The sequence below is a fragment of the Nannobrachium achirus genome (genome assembly GCF_963921795.1).
Source record: "Nannobrachium achirus genome assembly, chromosome: 1".
NCBI classification, from domain to species: Eukaryota; Metazoa; Chordata; class Actinopteri; order Myctophiformes; family Myctophidae; genus Nannobrachium; species Nannobrachium achirus.
This window is the reverse complement of record NC_137810.1, coordinates 43,721,173-43,741,172: the sequence shown is the minus strand read 5'-3', so window position 1 is coordinate 43,741,172 and position 20,000 is coordinate 43,721,173. Positions and strand designations below refer to the sequence as shown.

Here is a 20,000-nt window from a genome sequence, read left to right as displayed (position 1 = left end):
TTTGTCGCGTGTTGGACGTATGGCTTGATAACGTTGGAACATGTTGCAAACATCCTCCATGCCTCTGTGACAGATAAACATCGTCGCTTAGTAGTTTTGTAACTTTTACTGCTGTGTCCATTCAACTAACTCTCTCTCTCTCTCTCTCTCTCTCTCTCTCTCTCTCTCTCTCTCTCTCTCTCTCTCTCTCTCTCTCTCTCTCTCTCTGCGTGTGTGCGTGCGCTCTGCCACTGGAGATGGGATTTATGGCTCTTTGAAGTGAGCCGGGTCTCTAGGATCCGTTCATTTCAAAGAGCCGTTCAAAAGACTGGCTCATTCTAGTCACTAGTTGTAGTTACTTTGTAGATTTTGATTATAATTATCACTTCAACCCTATATACATTTATTTTGGACATAATAGGTACATAGGCCTACCTGCCATTTGAAAATAGCCGATCTACAAGCTGTGAGCTTGTAGATCTGCTATTTTCAAATGTTTTTTCCCCCTACATTTTATTCATTGGAAAAATTGTGAAATGGGACATTTTGCATAATAAGTACTTTCTACTTTAACTACATTTTGATACCAATACTTTGATATTTTTACTCAAGTAGTCTACATTTTTTATTCCAAACTTCAACTTGTGGCAGAGTATTTCTACATTGTTGTACTTTTCCCACCACTGTTGTTCATTAAAGGAACGGCTCCCTATACTGCGATTGCGAACCGGATCCCATCGTTCATATCAAAGAGCCGTTCAAAAGACTCGATTCGTTCGCGAACGTCCCGCCTCTATCTGCCACTGCATGTCAGAAAGCAGCAGGTGTTTGACCGTAATGCGCATCGCAGGACATATTTCGTACTCTCTTTGTTCGTGAACTAAAATGAAGACAGATTTTAGCCCAGTCTTTATTTTGTAGTTAGGGTTACATTTTCGTCTCCTCTTTATTCCTCAATGAAATTGTGAACTGCTGTGGGCGCTGGGCACTGCATGGGACAGCAGGGGCACCACGGCCACTGTGGCCGTTTGAGCATGTCATTTTTCGAGGGGCACACGGCCAAAGAGAGGGGCAACGACGGCCATGGCCGTCGTGGCCGCCGTGAAATTCCTGCCCTGGTTACAAGTAAAAGTCTTGAAAAAAAAGAGAAGAGGCTATTGGATAACCTGAGACACGTCGAAGTGTCCTTGGGCAAGACACTGAACCCTGTGTTGCCTCCAATGGTGTTAGCTCGCCAGTTGCCACCATTGCTGTGTTAATGTGGGAAGTGAGGAGACTGAGGACGCTGGCGTCGACTGTTCGCCGCTTCACTTCCCAATGTATGAATGAATGGACCATTGTAAAGGGTTTAATTACAAGCTAAAATGTGAAAGCTTGTTGTAAAAAAACAAAGTTGTCCTTTAATCCTGTTAAAGGGGTATGGAACGATGCATTCTCACGCCGTCGAAAGGGGGATCGCTTGGGACGGATTTGACCGTATGACGTGTGTCGATTCGTCGATATACTGTATAAGAAATAAAAACTGCTTCTTGATTATTCGATTAACCTACATGAGCAAGATGAAGTGTTTTCAGTTTCTAGTTACGGGTTTGGATACATACTGTATTTGGGGTTAATTGCCCCAGCCCTACATCCTACAGTAAACTACAGTCCACGCAGCTTCCATTAATCCCCAGTCTTCCTGTTTATTTAAATGAATGTTATTTTCTGTCTGGTTATGCAGCCTAACCCATTTCTCTGGGGTGGTGTATGTTTTTTTCTCTCTCTCTCAACACAATGTTTGTTAGCTTTAACTTTTTAAACATACAATTGTTCCACTAATTAGCCGGCCGCTAATTAATTTCATGCTACCCCCCAACCCCCACCCCTCCTCGTTTGATGTATAGCAATACTTTGAAAGCAAACCGTTGCATAAATTTGTAGCATTTTGCCAGCCAAGTTCAAAAGAACCCGGTCCCGGTTTTAGAAAAGCATACCATCCATTTAAATCATGCGCCCCCATTTTTTGGGACTGTGTTTGTTTTTAAGGGGAATATTAATGAATTAACATTTTAAACAAATCCATTGTTGCCGGCTGTTGTTGATGCTTATTTTTAACTCAATTAAATTCTAATTGGTCATTTTTTTCCTTAATGTGCACGGGATGTTATCTCCCACTTTGTTCGCTACACAACAAAAGATTAAATTGCAAATCAAGAGATGATGATCAAAAACATGATAATTAAATTGCAACAATGTAATTAAATTGCAACAATGAGTGGGAAATTGCAATTCTAATGCAATACAATGGGGCACGCACTGCAAATTACCCCCCGTGGTCTCTGGGTATTGTTTATGAGTGTGTGTGTGAGTGGGGTGGGGGTATTACTATTTGAGAAATAGACACTGTGAGGGCAATTCCCCTAGTCCTCATAATGTTTTATGTTTTTTTGTTCCAATCACTGGCGGCCTCTGTTCTCTCACTTTGAAACCGTACGAACTATTTCATTAGACCTGAGTGTTAGATTATATATATATGTTTTAATCAATCTTCTGGTATTTTCTGCCTTCATTGATACACAGTGGAGAGGTGAAACAGGAAGAGAGAGAATGGTGTTACTGTTGGGACACGCAGCAAAGGTTGTCGGGATCGGGATTCAAACCCACAACACGCTCTGTGAGGCTCGGGGGGCTACATTAGTGCCTAATATGTGGTACTGCTTAGGGATGTAACAATATAGTAACTGTATCGAAATGAAAACAGCTAAAATCGAATTGGATCGTTTTATTTTGTATCGTATCGAATCGGCAGTGCAAAGAATCGATTGTATCGATACCACCTACTTGTGCATTGTATTTAGCATTTTTAAGAAGAAAAAATTAAAAGGAGGGGTTTAATTACTTTTCCTTTCCATATAGCTACACTGGTCTATCGATAAATGTGTATAATCTCTGGGTTCATGTCAAGGTACAGGTTTGTCAATATACAATGTCCATGTATTTGGCAGATAAACACTGTGTTTACTTATGTATATCCATAATAATACATGTTTCCCTTAAAAACCTGCACTATCCACACCTTTCACACAGATTTAATGTCTTTGCTAAATAGTTACTACATCGATTTTAAATTATTGAATCGAATCGTATCCTATCGCCATGAATGCATCAATATCGTCCATGTATCGTATCGTCAACCATGTATCGTGATATGTATCGAATCGCTATTAAAATGTATCGTTACACCCCTAGTACTGCTAGGCCAGTGGGTGCCCCAGACTAATGTGATTATTCAGTGAGGCGTTGTGAGCATGTAGATCTGCTATTTTCACAATATTTTTCTGTTGAACCGAGTCACATTAAACATTATACCTACAATTCCAAGTGCATGTCAGGGTGGGGGTCACTAGTTCAAATATGTTTATTTTGGGGGTCACGGCCTAAAAAGGTTTGAGAACCTCTGTTATAGACCAGTTATTTGTTTACAAACAGAGCCATATCTGTTTGTCTATTGACCCAACACTTTACTGTGTTACATCAGGCCAGCCAGGAGGGAGGAGGGACGGCCCAGGCCTGGACTAGAGGTGTCATTGTCAGCCTGTCACTCCAGCTGTCCCCCTCCCTGTCCCCCCCACACCCTCCACCCCCCTCCCAAAATCATGTTGTCAATGGTGATGCATTGTGATCTCACGCTGGCAAAATTGGATGCTGTGAACTCCCAGCCATGGTGATTGATGTGTGGACCGGGCCAGGACCCGACTGACTGCCTGTCTGCCAGCCTGCTGCTGCAAGCCACGTGTCTTCACCCTCCTGCACACACACAGCATGCACCGTACACCAGGGGGTCTTCAACGTTTTCAGGCCAAGGACCCCTTAGCTCAGTGGTTCTCAACCTGTGGGTCGGGACCCCCAGGGGGGTCCCCAAAATATGTTGGGGGGAGGTCCCCAGATGTTTAGCTTAATGTTAACATTCTTTTTTCACTCAACAGTAAGCAGACCAACATACACTATAAGTGTTTAGAGGGTATCTGCACATTTATAAAGTGACAAATTGAAGAACTTTTTAATACTTCTAAATACTTCTAAAGGCGAGCCGTTGTGAGAATGTAGATCTGCTATTTTCACAATAGAACCGTGTTTTACAAAATGTAATGCCTCAACTCTTAGTGCTCGCCAGGGTGGGGGGTCCCCAGTTAAAATATGATTATTTTGGGGGCCACGGCCTGAAAAGGTTGAGAAGCACTGCCTTAGCTGAGAGAGAGATGAAGCAGCCCCCCCCCCCCCCCCCCCCCCCCGCAACCTTTTCATAGATTCCATTCCATTAACTTAAAATTTCACTCTGTACCTAGTCTGTTCTTTTTCCCCTCTACGCCAAAAGTCTTTGTCGAAAATAGCCGATCTACAGTTTTTGGCTAAAGTTCTCAGAATATGGACGCTAAGGTTCAAGTAGTTAAAGGAGTAGTTCACCCCCAAAACCACTTTTTTTCTATTGATTACTCAGGCCATGGAGAGTAGAGTTCATTCATATTTTTTGGTTTTTGTCACATTCCTAAGACAACATTTTGATTTGAGTAAATTTACCCCCATTGATTCCGGATGGTGACCCGTTTCGAAACGGGTCACCATCCGGAATCAATGGGGGTAAATTTATTGTTATCACAAATTTTGTCTTAGGAATGTGACAAAAACCAAAAAATATTATTGAACTCTACTCTCCATGGCCTGAGTAATCAATAGAAAAAAAGTCATTTTGGGGGTGAACTACTCCTTTAATTGCGACGAAGGCCGCAGTTTACCATGAGAAATGTCACAGCTTGTCCGTAGACGTGTACACATTTTTCTATGGGCAAACCCAGAGCAGTATAATCAGAGAGTGGCGTCACCGCGGGGTCAGAAACAGCGCTGGTCACGTGGTTCATTGTCACTTTACACCTCATAGACTTCAATGCATTTTGTAAACTTCCGGTTGGCCGTTTGTCACTATACGCCAATAGATGTGTGCGTAGAAGACCTGGCCCCATGAAGTGAACGGGAGTGACGCAACTCTCCATTCTAGGGCTCTGGGCAAACCCATAGACCGTAAAAATATGTCATCATGATGTCATCATGCTCTGATGTCACTGTGATGTCAAGGGAACCACTCTACCAGAATGGGTTTGCCGCTCTGACATCACGCTCTGGCTTCACTGTGATGTCACACTAACATCATCCCTTTTATGCCCATATATGGAGTTCCCTGATGTCATCAATATTAATGATGCCCTGTTAGAGAGATCACTGTGATGCCAGGGGGAACAAATCCCTTTAATGCCCATATATGGATATATGGAGATCCCTGTGCTGCCAGGAGAGCAAATCCATTTCATGCCCATATATGGAGATCCCTAATGTCCACATCGATGATGTTCACATCCCTGATGTTCACATCACTGTTCAACCTTTTGTTGAAATCAAAACATTTTACACACAGTATTCAACCATCAAGAAGATGAACATTCTTAACTCAGTTACTGCCAATTAAATATGCCTTCTTTGGGTGTTCCCTGCCATAACTCTCCATAGACTTCCATGTAATTTATAGTGCACAGATCATGCACGCCCATGCACAGATCATGCACCATGTTTGTGCAGGCTGTTCACAGCTTTCAAACAAAAAAATCAGATTGGAAATCCGTTCAGGCATTCTTGAGATAATAGCCATTATGTTTTACATGTTATGTAAACAAAGATGGCTGCCCTGTATGAAAGATGGGGTTGTATGGGGGTGGAACATGCAAAATCGCGATTGAAATCATGTTTACTAGATTTAATGGGGTCCAAAAAAAAAGAAAAAAAAAAAAAAAAGTAAAAGTCGATTTAAGTCGTTTGGCAGGGAAGTCCATAGTGAGATAGTTGATCTGAAAGTCGTTTGGCACTGTATGAGTTTTAATATCTGTCGCAAAAATGTATACGGATATGGATTTGACTGCAATATTTATAATATCTGATCCTGCTTTTGTATGATGAATAGCAACAATAGCGGATCTGCGAGCTCACAACGCGTCATGCCATGATGCATTGTAGGGATATTGTTTGATTGTTTGTTTTGTACATTTTGCCAGGCTTTGATGTACACTTCTGACTTTTGATGTACAGTCCTGGATTCTACATTATAGTTACACTTATATGGTTATAGTCTATGAAATGTACAGTATGTTTCAGTGTTGATATTTCTGTAATTCTTGTAGTAACGAATGATTTGCGTTTCTGCGTTTGTGTGTTTATGCACGTCGCGGACCTGCGGTCACCCAAACTTTTCATGATTCAGAATTGTGATGTTGTTCTCTTAGAAGAAGCTATTCTAAAAGTTTCACTTTGCACCATCAACACCATACGTAAGTAGTCACGTCGCAGAATCGCTCTCTCAGCCTTGAAATGTATAGGGATTTTTTCCCCTCCACCGCACATGCATATTTCAGTGTTGATATTTCTGTAATCTTTGCAGAAACTAATGATTTGCGTTTTGGTTTATTAACAAGTTCAATGTGTTTTATATGCACCTTGCTTTGCTTGCGGTCATCCAGTCTCAGATTGGAACAGGCGAAGTTCTTCCGTGGTCTTTAGGAAGCGATTCTAAAAAGTTTCTCTCTGCGCACCATCCAGACCTATAGCGGCAGAAAGTAGTTCACGTCGCATTATCAAAGAGTCTCTCTCTCTCTCTCGGCCTTGAAATTTATAGGGATAAATCCTTTTTCTTTTTTTTTACCGTGCATCCTTTCGCGACAAAAGGAATGCACGGTCGCGCGGTGCAGTCGGCGCTCGGGTTGAATGCTGTCCTCAACTGTTCGCATTGAGAGGCGGCGGAATTTCATTATGTCCGAAGGTGAGCGCTACGGCTTGCACATTCAATGGATGCCCACAATGGAGTGCAATGGGGGAAAGAGAGAGAAAAAAACTGTTTTTCTTTTTTTGAGACCAAAAGCACAGCCTTTATGTGCCCAAGGGCATGCCATTCTCATGCCCGGGGTACTAGTTGTAGACTTCTGTGAACATGAAATGTCTTCTTTTATGTGTTCTTTTTTCATTAGTCCCACATCACCCCCCCCCCCCTCTCTCTCTCTCTCTCTCTCTCTCTCTCTCTCTCTAGCTCTCTCTCTCTCTCTCTCTCTCTAGCTCTCTCTTGGCCCTCTACACCAATCATGTATTCTTTGATAGACTCATCTGGCCCGGGTTGTCAGTGGTGGAAAAAGTACTTATATGTTTTACTCAAGTAAAAGTATCAATAATGCAATATAGAAATACTCTGTTATACGTAAAAGTCTGGAATTCAAAATGTACTTGAGTAGAAGTATGAAAGTATTGGCATCAAAATGTACCTAAAGTACCAAAAGTAAAAGTGCAAAATGTTTGAAAATAGCAGATCTACTGTACAAGCTCACAACGCGCTGCGATGCGACGCATTGTGAGCTTGTAGATCAGTTATTTTCAAATAGCCACGGTATAAAATAGGGCTAAAATGGAAATACTCAAGTAAAGTACAAATACCTCTAAATTGCACTTAAGTACAGTACTTAAGTGAATGAATGTACTTAGTTACTTTACACCACTGCGGGTTGTTCCGTTTCCAGTGTGTGTGCCTGCGTTCGTGTATGTGTGTTTCTGACTCAGTGTGTCGTGGTTGTAGGTAGGTATATGCACCGTGTGTGTGTGTGTGTGTGTCAGTGTGTGTATGTCTGTGTGTGTGTGCGTGTGAGAGTGTGTGCACGCTCGTGTGTGAGTGCAGGAACACAAACTAAGCACAGGCTCTTGAGACTGAACTATTTTCTATTCTGTGATGCAGAAGGAAACCTTGGGTTTGAGCCTTTGATGCAGAGGCAGGAGGGAGAGGGGGACGTGTGTGTGTGTGTGTGTGTGTGTGTGTGTGTGTGTGTGTGTGTGTGTGTGTGTGTGTGTGTGTGTGTGTGTGTGTGTGTGTCTGTGTGTGTGTGTGTGTGTGTGTGTGTGTGTGTGTGTGTGTGTGTGTGTGTGTGTGTGTGTGCGTGCGCGTGCGTGCATGCGCACAAGTGTGTGTGTGTGTGTGTGGGGAGGGGGGGGGGACTACACGGAACAAGTACTCTTGAAGCTAAGTCGTGTAGTACAGTGGCCCAGTTTGGAGAAGTTGAACTCTCTCTCTCTCTCTCTCTCTCTCTCTCTCTCTCTCTCTCTCTCTCTCTCTCTCTCTCTCTCTCCCCTCATCTTTTCCACCAAACATTACAGACCACTTCACCTCTCAGAAGCTTTGATGGCGTCTGGGCCAAAATAAAAACCCTGGCTGTCATGACACTCTCTGCTTCCCAATGTGTGTTTTTTAGTTTTTTATAATTCATTTTTAAACCTCCTTCCTACAAGGAGATGAGAGACAAAACGATCATAACAACTTTCTCTCCCGTCTCTCTTTCCTCTCTCTCTCTCTCTCTCTCTCTCTCTCTCTCTCTCTCTTTCTGTCTCTTTTCTTTCTTCCTTTCTGTGTGTGTGCGTGTGTGTGTGTGTGTGTGTGTGTGTGTGTGTGTGTGTGTGTGTGTCTTTTTGCAGGGTCTCTTCATCTTCCTGATATATGGGGTGTACAACACAGAGGTAAGTCTGCATTGTGTCTCAAGGCTGTCGTAGTGAATGAACGAAATGACAAGTTTCTGATGGGCCCGCTGCTTAAAAGGCGGACGGGGTGGGTGGAGGAGGAGGAGAGGTACCGGGGTGGGGTGGGTGGGTGATGGAGGGGACCGAAAGAGTGTGTGTGTGTGTGGGGTGGGGGGTGGGGGGGCACTAGAGGGATGGAGAAGGAAAGAGGAAGAGGAGGGGAGGGTTGGGTGGAGTGGGGGTGAGGTAGAGATATGGGGATGGAGAGAGAGAGAGAGAGAGCGGAAGGAAGGATGGAAAGAAGAGAGAGGGGAGGAGTTGTGGGGGGCCGGGATGGTATAGGATGGGATGGATGGGGGGTGGGGGTGGGGTGGGGTATTGTCTCTGCTGCCCTTCATGCTTGGTCTAACTTATATGCATTCGGGGGGCCGACCATTAAACACTGACACGGTGCTGGGGGACCAGCCACTCATCCCTCACCCGCATTGGCTAATATTTCACTGCCTCTTTAAGTTTTTAAACTCCGGGGCCCTCCATTTAGCATCCTGACACCCAACGCCTTTCTACCCCCGCGCTGCTGTCCATCGCGCCGGGCTGCGCCGCCGCCATCGCCACCTCTCCAACCCCCTCCCCGCCCCCCACTACTGAGGAGGATTCACGTACAGGCGGGAGGAGGAGAGGGAAAACATAAAAAGACTTATATCGCACGCTGTCAGGTGTAAACCTTGTATGACCACAAAAGCCTTACTTTTCAAAAAACTGGTTGAAAAGTAGCCCTATACGCTGTAGTAGATCCAATATACTGATTACTTAATAATAATAATTATGGGTTGCATTTTTATAGCGCTTTTCTAGGCAAGTTGCGAACTTAAAGTGAACTCAAATCACAAGCATCCACTCAAGGTTGTGAATATTTCCCATTGGCTCAATGTTTATGAAACCAACACAATTCGGAAATTGTGCAAAATAGCAGATCTTCCATGTCTGCTGTTTTCGCTAATTTTGCGCCACACTCTTGTACAATGAAGTTGGGGCAGTGGTTCTCAAAGTGGGGTCCAGGGACCCCCAGGGGTCCTTGGAAGGTTAAAAAGTATTCCCCAGTAAAGCAACATCACAATCATTTGAGAACTTCATCCATTTTATCCATTGGTTATTCAACAATTGCAGATATCCCAAGCTTGTACTGCGAGCTTGTACTTCTGCTATTTTTTTTTTATCTTCAAAATGGTTGTATGATTTTTTATTGAACACAAATCTTCTCTTCTGGGTATCCCTGGTACAAATATATGTCAAGTAGGGCAATAATTTAGTTGAAAGTTGAAACATAGAGAATGGAGATACAATGTTTTCCACCCCACAGCAACGATATTGAGAGACCTTGTACCGGTATGTCCAAAAGCTTTTCTATTTCATTGGTATAAAAAAAGCAATTTCCACTACTTTTGCGTGAAACTGATCTTCTATGATGATGAAACAGGGTATTAATTTTTACTCAAAAACAAACTATATGGAGATATGGTTTGTAAGCCCGACATTCCTCGTCTCTGTCGGGTGGAAACCTCATTATCTCAAAAAACTGTTACTTTTCAGGTCAAATAAAAAAAATACTAGCAGATGATGTGATAAGTTTGTGTGACACTGTAGCATGATTTAAAAAAGAAAACACACACAAAAAGTTTAAATGTGAAGATAAGAGGTTTCGATATGGACAACATGCAAGGGAAGTGAGGATGCATGGGGCCGGGTGTGTGGGTGGGTGTGTGTGTGGGTGGGGGATATCATATTGAAATGGCGTGTTATTACCATTTAGATGTATCATCTACGGAGGCAGGGGAGAGAGACGGAGGCTTTAATGGATGAGTCTCAATCGGAGGAATCATTCTTGGTCAAACCCTCCCCTCCCCCCCTGAAGTAAATGTAAATAGGACTTAACTTTAAGACGTGCATAAGCGATATCGCGTCTAAAAGTCGTGTTAAAATACAGGATGGATTCTTTTTTTTTTTTTTGCGTGACTGAAGTTGTGGGGCCGATTACTCATTTCCAGACAGCCGTCCTGTGTCTCTGCATGTGTCCCGCCTTACGGGGGTTTCAGGATTCAGGGAGGCACCCATCGGTTTACTCTCAAGGACGCTGGGAGATTTTTAGGACATCTGGAAATTATGCTCCCCTTTTTACCTGGTCTTTTATATTTATATATATATTTATATATAATGATCTCTGAAGAATGAATCACTATATCGTCGTTGTCGGGTGGAAACCTTGTATGTCCAAAACCGTTCGTTTTGTATTTAACATTTTAAAAATAATGTAAACTATTAATAATAATGCCGATCTACAAGCACACATGTTGTGTGCTTGTAGATCATGCTGTTTTCACTACTTTTGTGCGACGGCCTCGTATGATGAAGCAGGGCTTTACTTTGCTAAAATACGTACAAATTTGGAACTTGGAGATACGAGGTTTCTGCCCAACAGTGACTATATATATATATATATATATATATATATATATATATATATAATCTCTGAACAATTGAATCACTATATCGCTATATCGTGCAAAAACCTTGTATCTCTTAACATTTTATGTTTTTTCATATATTAATGATCATACTACAGCGGCACGAAGCGGCGTGACGCACTCCGAGCTTATGGATCTGCTACTTTTGCTGTTTTTGAATTTGAATCCTGAAAAATAAAGTTTTTTGGACTTTAACATCAGGTTTCCACCCAGCAGAGACTATTATACTGCGTATTATCTTTAGGCGTTGTTCAATACGGCAATTGTGGCCACTTAAGTATTTGAACATGACCAGTTATATCACTCCCAATATTCAGAACCAGACTCTTCTACAAAGCCAGAGAAGGAATCATAGGAATAGATTACAGAACGTATTGTGGCCTTTCGTTGTGTTTTTGTTTAAACTTTAACCGTAATCAAGAGGACTTTTGACTATAAAACATACACAAGAAAACAATGTTTATTTTTGCAGAGCCAGCGCACACAAAACGTGGTGATTAGATCATACAGTACATAGTGTACATCTGTATTGAGATTAGAAAGGAATATTGGTTGAAATAAACGCTGTAAATATTCCAAGGTAAACCAAATTGTCATGATAATAAGTCCCCTATGTTTGTAATGAACTCCCCCCCTACCTACACACACGCACGCACGCACGCACGCACGCACACACACAAGGTCATATTTACCCAGGCATCTCCTCCACCCTCCCTACATCCGCTCTCTCCATCTCTCTGCTTTTATCTCTCCTTCCTTATTGCCTATATCTTTCCATCCATGTCTCCTCTCTCTCTCTCTCTCTCCATCTATCCGTCTACCCCCCAATATTCCTCCTTTCATCGCTCCTCTTCTTCTCCTCATCACCTTCCTCTCTATTTCACTTCTCCATCCACTAAAAACAATTACATACATCGAGATTCCCCTTGGTTCAAATGTTTAGTAAAAAAAAAAAGAAAAAAAAAAAACGTTTGACATTGACGCTGCAGTAATTTTGTCAACATAACGGCTTCCACACGGTAGAAGTGTTCGTTTCCCCCCCATTTCGTCACTGTCGGGCAGAAACCTCGTATCTCCAAGTTTCAAATTTGTATGTTTTTTCACCAAGTAAAGCCCTGCTTCATCATACAAGGCCGTCGCACAAAAGTGCGATCTACAAGCACACAACGCCTCGCGGTGCGAGGCGTTGTGTGCTTGTACATCGGCTGTTTTCACTAGTTTAAATCATTTTTAAAATGATAAATACAAAACGAACGGTTTTGGACATACAAGGTTTTCACCCGACAGCGACGATTTTGTAACTCTGAGACCGTATGGGAAAGCTGTGGTCCAAACAACATTTCGGGTCCCCTTTATACGGGTCAATTTGGTTACATTCATACAGTCTCTGGGTTTAAACAAACTCAGGATTTTACTATGGGATATTTAGCCTTGTGTCAGGTCAAAGCAACATACATTTGCGTCCCACAGCAAGAGACCGCGTTAACAACAACCACAACCACAACAACCACAGCGGTACAAGTGAGCGTCCGAGTCAGTGGCCTAGCTGTCTTGTTTTCCCTGACCTTTCCCTGTCCTCCACTCCCTCTGTTGCCCCCCCCCCCCTGCGTTCTCGTTGCTGTGCCATCTTTATCCATCTCCCGCGCGGTGCGGAGGAGCGCTGGCGTGAAGAGGAGAGGTGTCCCTGAGTCATTGGCGACAGCGGTGACACAGGCCGAGGCACGCACGAAGGCTCTGACCCCCCCCCCCACACACACACACACACACACACACACACTCGCCGCTCACACACACACACACCACACCACACCGCCCCACTGTAAAATAAATCATCGCCGCGTTTCTTGCTTAAGTGGCTTTTTTTTTTTTTTTTTTTTTTTTAGTGTGCCTCGGAATCCATTTTCGCCGCTCCCCGGTTCTCCTTGACCTCCGGGGTCCCTCAACAATTTAGCGAGCAGGGATGCGGCCCACGTCCGCTGGGCGAGCGGGCGGCCGAGCGGCCCCCATCCACCTTTCAAAAAAAAGGGCTGCGCTTCTTTGTTAGCGTTTGTTGGAAAAGGAACGTTGTAATAATCCCTTCCCTTTCTCCTCCTCCTCCTTTCTTTCTTCCTCCTCTCCCGCGCCCTCTCGTCACCTCCTGCCTCTTGACTCCTTTTGCCCCCTCCCTTGCACCCAGGGGCGTCAATTGGGTATGGCAGGGGTATGCAGCTGCCATACCCTGGGCCTGGGTCCAGAGGGGAAAATAAAAGTTACTTTTAAATATCGTCGTTGTCTGGTGGAAAACTTGCATGTCCAAAACATGATTTAAACTAGTGAAAACAGTGTAGATCTGCTATTTTCACTACTTTTGTGTGACGGCTTTGTCTGTTTCTGCCCGACAGTGACAATATAAATCCATGAATGTCTATTTGTCTATCTGTGCTGGTTATTATGTTGTTAAATTACAGTAAAATAACTACAAATACAAGATTTACTCACTTTAACAAGGTATTATGATTATATTCTCCACACTTGTATTCTCCCCATCTTGACAAAACGGTATATTCCCAGGTTCCGCAGGTCAGCTGCACAGGTGCAATGCATTATTGTTAATTGTGGCACGCATGCAATTCATTATTGTTAATTGTGGCACGTTTACAAACAAGTTAGCTGCACTTGAACAACCGTTCCAGGCTGCCATATCCAGCCCAAGAAACCGTAGAAATGGATGGTGGGGAAAAATAGAATGTACTTCTTAAAATAAAGGTATCATGCCTGTTGCTAAGGTATATGGCAACATGACTGGTGTCTTGCACGCACGCGAAGTCATGTTGCCATACCATAGCTTTTTCCTGAACTGACGCCACTGCTCGCTCCCCCCCTCCTCTCTCTCTCTCTCTCTCTCTCTCTCTCTCTCTCTCTCTCTCTCCTCCCTTTGCTCTCTGTCTCTCTCACTTATTCCTGAACACTCTCTGGAGGTGTCACAAAGACCACCGGGTGGCTGCGTGTTTCGCCCCCCCTCTTCCTCCTCTTCCTCCTCCCCCTCCGCGCCCCGGGAAAACCTAAAAGGGGAAATTCTTGTTTAATAGTCAAAATTACAAAAAGCTGAACGGGAAGGATCAAAAGTGTTCTCTCCCTCTCTCTCTCTGGGTTTTTTCTCTCTCTCTTCTCTGCCCCCTCTCTAATCAGAGAACGGAGAGGAGAGGAGAGCAGAGCGGGGGCCGCTGTGTCAGAGCGAGGAGAGGGGATGTCTGGTTCTGCCTGTGTTCATTTAAGCTAACCAGCCTTGATCATTGGGGGGTGCTGGGGTGGTGGGGGGGCGCTAACCTCTGCCTTGGTTGTACGATGGCTCACGTCATTCCCCCTAGGGATGGGACGATATGAAAATGTCACATCACGATTATTGTGACAACAGAAATCGCGATTTACGTTATTAGCGCGATAATCAATATCCATTATCTTGGGGCAGAACATTTGCCAAAAAATAGCCGATCTACAAGCTCACAACGTGTCGCATCGCGACGCGTTGTGAGCTTGTAGATAGGCTATTTTTTTGGCAAAGACATTTGATAGAGTGAAAAAAATACTGTATCAAGTATGTACATTTTAAGTACCTTTTACCAATTACAGAGGGTTTAAGTGGTACCGGATATGCAGCTCGGCAAATAAAATGTGAATTGATCCCAGCATATGACGGAGGACGATATCACAATAAATTAAATCTCCACGATAGTGGAGGGTTTTTTATCCCGATAAACGATAATATCGCGTACCGTCCCATCCCTAATTCCACCACACCACACCGCACCGCACCGCCTCAGCTCAGCGCAACACAGCACAGTGCAACAACGCATCATGCACAGAGCCGTGCGGGTACAGTATCAATGCCTGCTGTACGAGTGTCGATGCCATAGCCTCCGACCACTGTAAGGGAACGGGGCTCCAGTGGGTATTTAGATTAGGCCTATCAGAAATGTTATCGTCACTGTCGGGTGGAAACCTTGTATGTCCAAAAAAAGCTTCTTTTTTATTATCATAAAATAATAATACAATAGTGAAAAAATACGTTCTACAAGCTCGTAGATCTTAGATTTTCTCTACTCTTGTATGATGAAATAGGACATTAATTATCAAAAGGAAAAAACACTGTTATAAATATGGAGATCAACCGACATCAACGTTATGTTAATTCAATGCAGATTTTGATGAGGGGACAAATCTGAAGCCTGGTGTATTGTATATGTATTGGTCTTGAAACATAAAGTACTATTGGATGGAGTAGAGTTTTGATCATAAAATTTAAAATTTAAAATTGCTTTGTTTATGGTAAAAAGGTGTTATAATAAAACATGCGCAAGAAGTTGTACCCAACCAGAAACGTCGCCTAGGCAGATTACAACAATGTTACAGAATGGATATAAATATATAAAAAGTCCAATTATGCCAGGAATAAAGTTAACGGTAAAAAACTATAAAAAAAAACACTTTGAAAAGTTCCCTCGCAGTACAGTAGTTAACCTAGTAAAATAAATAGTTATGTTTATCCAAATTTATGTAATGAAACACACTTTGATGTGCTAACAAAAGGTGTTAAATGAAACGATGCCCATCTATTGATTTTGATTTATTCCCATCAAAGCCAGAAGCTGCCCCATTTGCGTGCCTGTTTATGTTGATGTTTTCACAAAGCTTTCATAATTACACATAGAAGCGTAATACGTCCGGTCTCGCGCCTCGCACTATTACAACCCATTGCAGCATTTTAAATCGTTAATTACCCTTAGCGAAAGGATCTCCATTATTCATCACAATTAAGCCTCCTTTTCCTTGGTGGTCACCTTGGTAAATCTTCTCCGCTTTGATGACCTTTTAATTCCATCAAACTCCAAGGATGTCGGCAGGTGTGAGGCGCCGCGCTCTCTCCCGCCTTTCATATGCTAATCGTTTAGCGCACATTTACATGGGAGGCCCTCGCTTTGGCTTTGCCGCGCGGAAACGAAACCTTGAGAGCACGCGTGCGTACGCAACGGAACAATGGGAAAAAAACACCTTAACTGCATAACGATCGTCTTTTAGAACAAGTGCCCTTCCCCTCATTGTCAAGCGATTAATTAACTTGTCACGTAATTGCAATAGCAACGCCAGTTGCGTTTGATATGAGCCAAACCCCTTGGATCCCCCCCCTCTCCTTCCCCCTCCCCTTCACACAAAACACTAACAGTCTTAGTAACGTCTCTTCTTTGTCTTCACTGGCATCTAGAGCAGCGGTTCTCAACATGTGGCCCCGGGCGCACTGGTGGGCCATGTGGAAATTGCAAGTGGGCCCCCCAAATAATTTGCTAAATACTTGGGATTTTAATAACATTAATAAAAGCATTATGTAACGACATGTCGTGATATTTTCTTCTTTAAATCCTTAAAAAGTTAGTTTTACAGTGATACAGATTCATAGGAATTTACAGTATGTCAGTTCAATTGATCCAAGCTCCCGCGACACAATCGATCCATTGATCACAACACACTCTGAAAATGCACCCGTGGGTGAAGTGGTCAAAACAAGGGCAACCTTAAAGCTTTGTTTAAGTGGGCCCTGATCCAGAAAAGGTTGGTGACGGGTGGAAAAAATTATCGTTTTGTATTTATCATTTTAAAAATGATCTAAAATAGTGAAAACACTAGTTTTGTGCGACGGCCTTGTATGACGAAGCAAGGCTTTACTTTGCGAAAAAACCTACAAATGTGAAACTTGGAGATACGAGGTTTGTGCCCGACAGTGAGGATACAGAGGAAGAGGAGAGGACGTAGAAGAAGGCCTTCCTTCCCCCTCACTCTGGATGCTTGTCAGGATTAATAGGAGGGAGCGTTGGGAAATATGACACCGCCACTGTTGATTTTGTGCCCGTCACCAGCGAGCCCTGCAAGCGCTCTCTTCATTACGTGGCTGTTTTCCGACGATGGCCCGTATATGCAAAACATCCCCCGCTGTGCACACACACACACACACAAACGCTCGCGCGCACTGTGCACACTCACAGACACATCGCGTGTATCTCTTGCGAGAGGCGTCATAATTTATGACATGCCCCGGCCTAATGAAGCCATAAGCCATAATGCATATTCACTAACATGGAGGGCTGGGCGGGGGGGGGGGGTGATGATCGCCCAGCCGCTACAAATTTACAGTGAGCGCTGACAGCAACCACACACACACACACACACACACACACACACACTTAGGGACCTTATTGGCAGCAGACGCCGTGCAGTTGAAGACAAGGTTGAAACCTTGTTAACGGGACCTGTGGCTTTCACTGAGATGTCTTTCTTTCTTTCTTTCTTTCTTTCTTTCTTTAATCGGACCACTTGATAACAATCTTTAAAATCTCTGGAGCATAAAAGGTCTCTTTTGGAGCAGTTATTACAGTACAATCTCAGATTAGTTTATGAAATATCCCCAGTGCTCTGTTACTTATGCTGGCTTCCATCTATACTACCTTTTTATTATTTTTTTCACACTTATAATTTAGAGTTATACATATAATATAGGCCTAATGACATCTACTGTATGTGTATGTGAGCAACCTGTCAAGCTTGCATTTGCAGTTTTAATTTTATTTTGAATTGTATTTTATGTCATCAATACCTTTCCTTGTTCTAGCAAAATATGAATACAAATATTAATATGTATAACTTAACCATTTTTTTCCCACAATCATTTAAAAATGAGTGTTTGTGTGTGTGTGTGTGTGTGTGTGTGTGTGTGTGTGTGTGTGTGTGTGTGTGTGTGTGTGTGTGTGTGTGTGTGTGTGTGTGTGTGTGTGTGTGTGTGTGTGTGTGTGTGTGTTTAGTTCAGAGATAATATTTCCAACAAATATATTAGATAGTAATTTCACAGTAAATTACATTTAACAGATGGAATTAGAAACAATGTTACTGTTACAGCTGTAGTACTGACACCCATATTTACTGTTTTATTACACATTACTTATTACCTTTTTTACATATTTTCCAACATACAGTAGCTCATTTAAACTAAAAGTATAATTTTAAAATGATATAGACGTTTTAATATTCATTCAGCATTCATACTGTATTCAAGTTATTTCTTGATTTATATATTATGATCATTACATTTTATTTTACAGAAACGATTGAAGTAAAAAAAAAATATATATACTGCTCATTATTGATATCCAGTATTTTTTCTTAATATAACATCTGCTGTTGCAAAATAATTTTCATAGAAATGATCTTATTGCTTAAATCCTTGACCAACAAAATATTCTACTCTAGCAAAATCATTTTCATAGAAATTATCTTATTGCCTAAATCCTCCAACTAAAAATATTAAAACACAAAATTCCCTGTAATTTATTGGCGCTGAATAATTTTACGTCCCGCAAACGGGCACGTTGAGTAACGACGCGGCAATTTATCGGCTGATTACGTGGGTTAATTCGTTTGAACGATTTATTTGCGTAGGTATGTCTTTTTATTTATTCCCATCCATATATTTATTCATGGGGGTCTATAATATAACGTGTGGGGTTGGCTCATGCACTGGTGAGTGGACAGGTATCATTTCATCAGATGTATGGAGGGAGCCGCGCGCTATGGTGCGCTCGGCGCTGCAGTGTGTGTGTGTGTGTGTGTGTGTGTGTGTGTGTGTGTGTGTGTGTGTGTGTGTGTGTGTGTGTGTGTGTGTGTGTGTGTGTGTGTGTGTGTGTGTGTGTGTGTGTGTGTGTGTCTGGTGGTAAATTAAGCCAGGCCTGCACACTCTTCCATCCAGAGTGTAAAAATGTAATCTGTTCTGCTAGGCCGCCCCCCCCACCCCCACCCCGCTTTCCCCCCCGGTCTCTCCATCCCGCTCTCCCCCAGCACAGAAGGAACACGGGTGTGCACGCGTTTGTGTGTGTGTGTGTGTGTGTGTGCGTGCACGCGCTTGAGACAGATGACGGCTTAGAGTTGTCCCCTTTAGTTTGCTCGCTCTCTCTCTGTCACTTTCAGGTCCCATTAGCCACTGGAACACGCTGGAACAATTTCGTTTTCGCTGTCGCTTTCACACACACGCACGCACACGTGCACGTACTGTAGAGTACACGCCCGCACACACACACACACACAAATACCAGGCTTGCCTTGCTTGCGCGCATGCAGACACGCAGACACTGTGTCACTTTCAGGTCCCATTGGAACCCACAGGAACATGCTGGAGTGATTCCAGCGCTTTCTCGTATACACCCAAATTGCGCAAAAAAATACACTGCTTCCATACGTACACACACACACGCACACACGCACACACACACACACACACACACACACACACACACACACACACACACAATTTCTGCCTCTAATATTTGACAGATGTTTAATTTGTCATATTAGAGGTATTAAACATTCCTTAAATTGTCACTCTAGAAATGTGCATATAACCATAAAGTTATAAACTTAAACTGTATGTTGGTTTGTTTACTGTTGAGTGTGTGTGTGTGTGTGTGTGTGTGTGTGTGTGTGTGTGTGTGTGTGTGTGTGTGTGTGTGTGTGTGTGTGTGTGTGTGTGTTTGTGTGTGTGTGTGCCTGCATGCGTGCGGGCGTCTCTCAATTTCTCTATCTCTCTCTGTCTCTTTCTATCTCTCCGTTTCTCTGTTTTTTTCTCTCTCTCACTGCCTCTCCTCTTGTTTTCAGGTTCGCAGTACGGTCAACAGGATCAAGGAGAGGAGGAAAGCTCTTAATTTTTCAGTACGTACCTCCATGTGTGTGTGTGTGTGTGTGTGTGTGTGTGTGTGTGTGTGTGTGTGTGTGTGTGTGTGTGTGTGTGTGTGTGTGTGTGTGTGTGTCTAAACATCTGTGTGGTGGTGGTGGTGTAGTGTGTGTGCGTGTGAGTTTGTGTATACATTCAATACTCATACCGTATATTATACTGTACAGCAATGTTTCCCAAGC

The 20,000-nt window shown here is 43.0% G+C and overlaps 1 protein-coding gene across 1 annotated transcript in view; it reads left to right on the top strand.

Moving 5' to 3' along the window:
- Nucleotides 1-20,000, top strand: part of LOC308288039 (adhesion G protein-coupled receptor D2) — a gene marked incomplete at both ends in the record, with an annotated part of 125,960 nt that overhangs the window by 94,566 nt on the left and 11,394 nt on the right. Inside the window, 2 exons of the mRNA XM_080729383.1 lie at nt 8,509-8,550; nt 19,743-19,796. Coding sequence (XP_080585509.1) covers nt 8,509-8,550; nt 19,743-19,796 — 96 coding nt within the window. The remainder of the gene's footprint in view (nt 1-8,508; nt 8,551-19,742; nt 19,797-20,000) is intronic.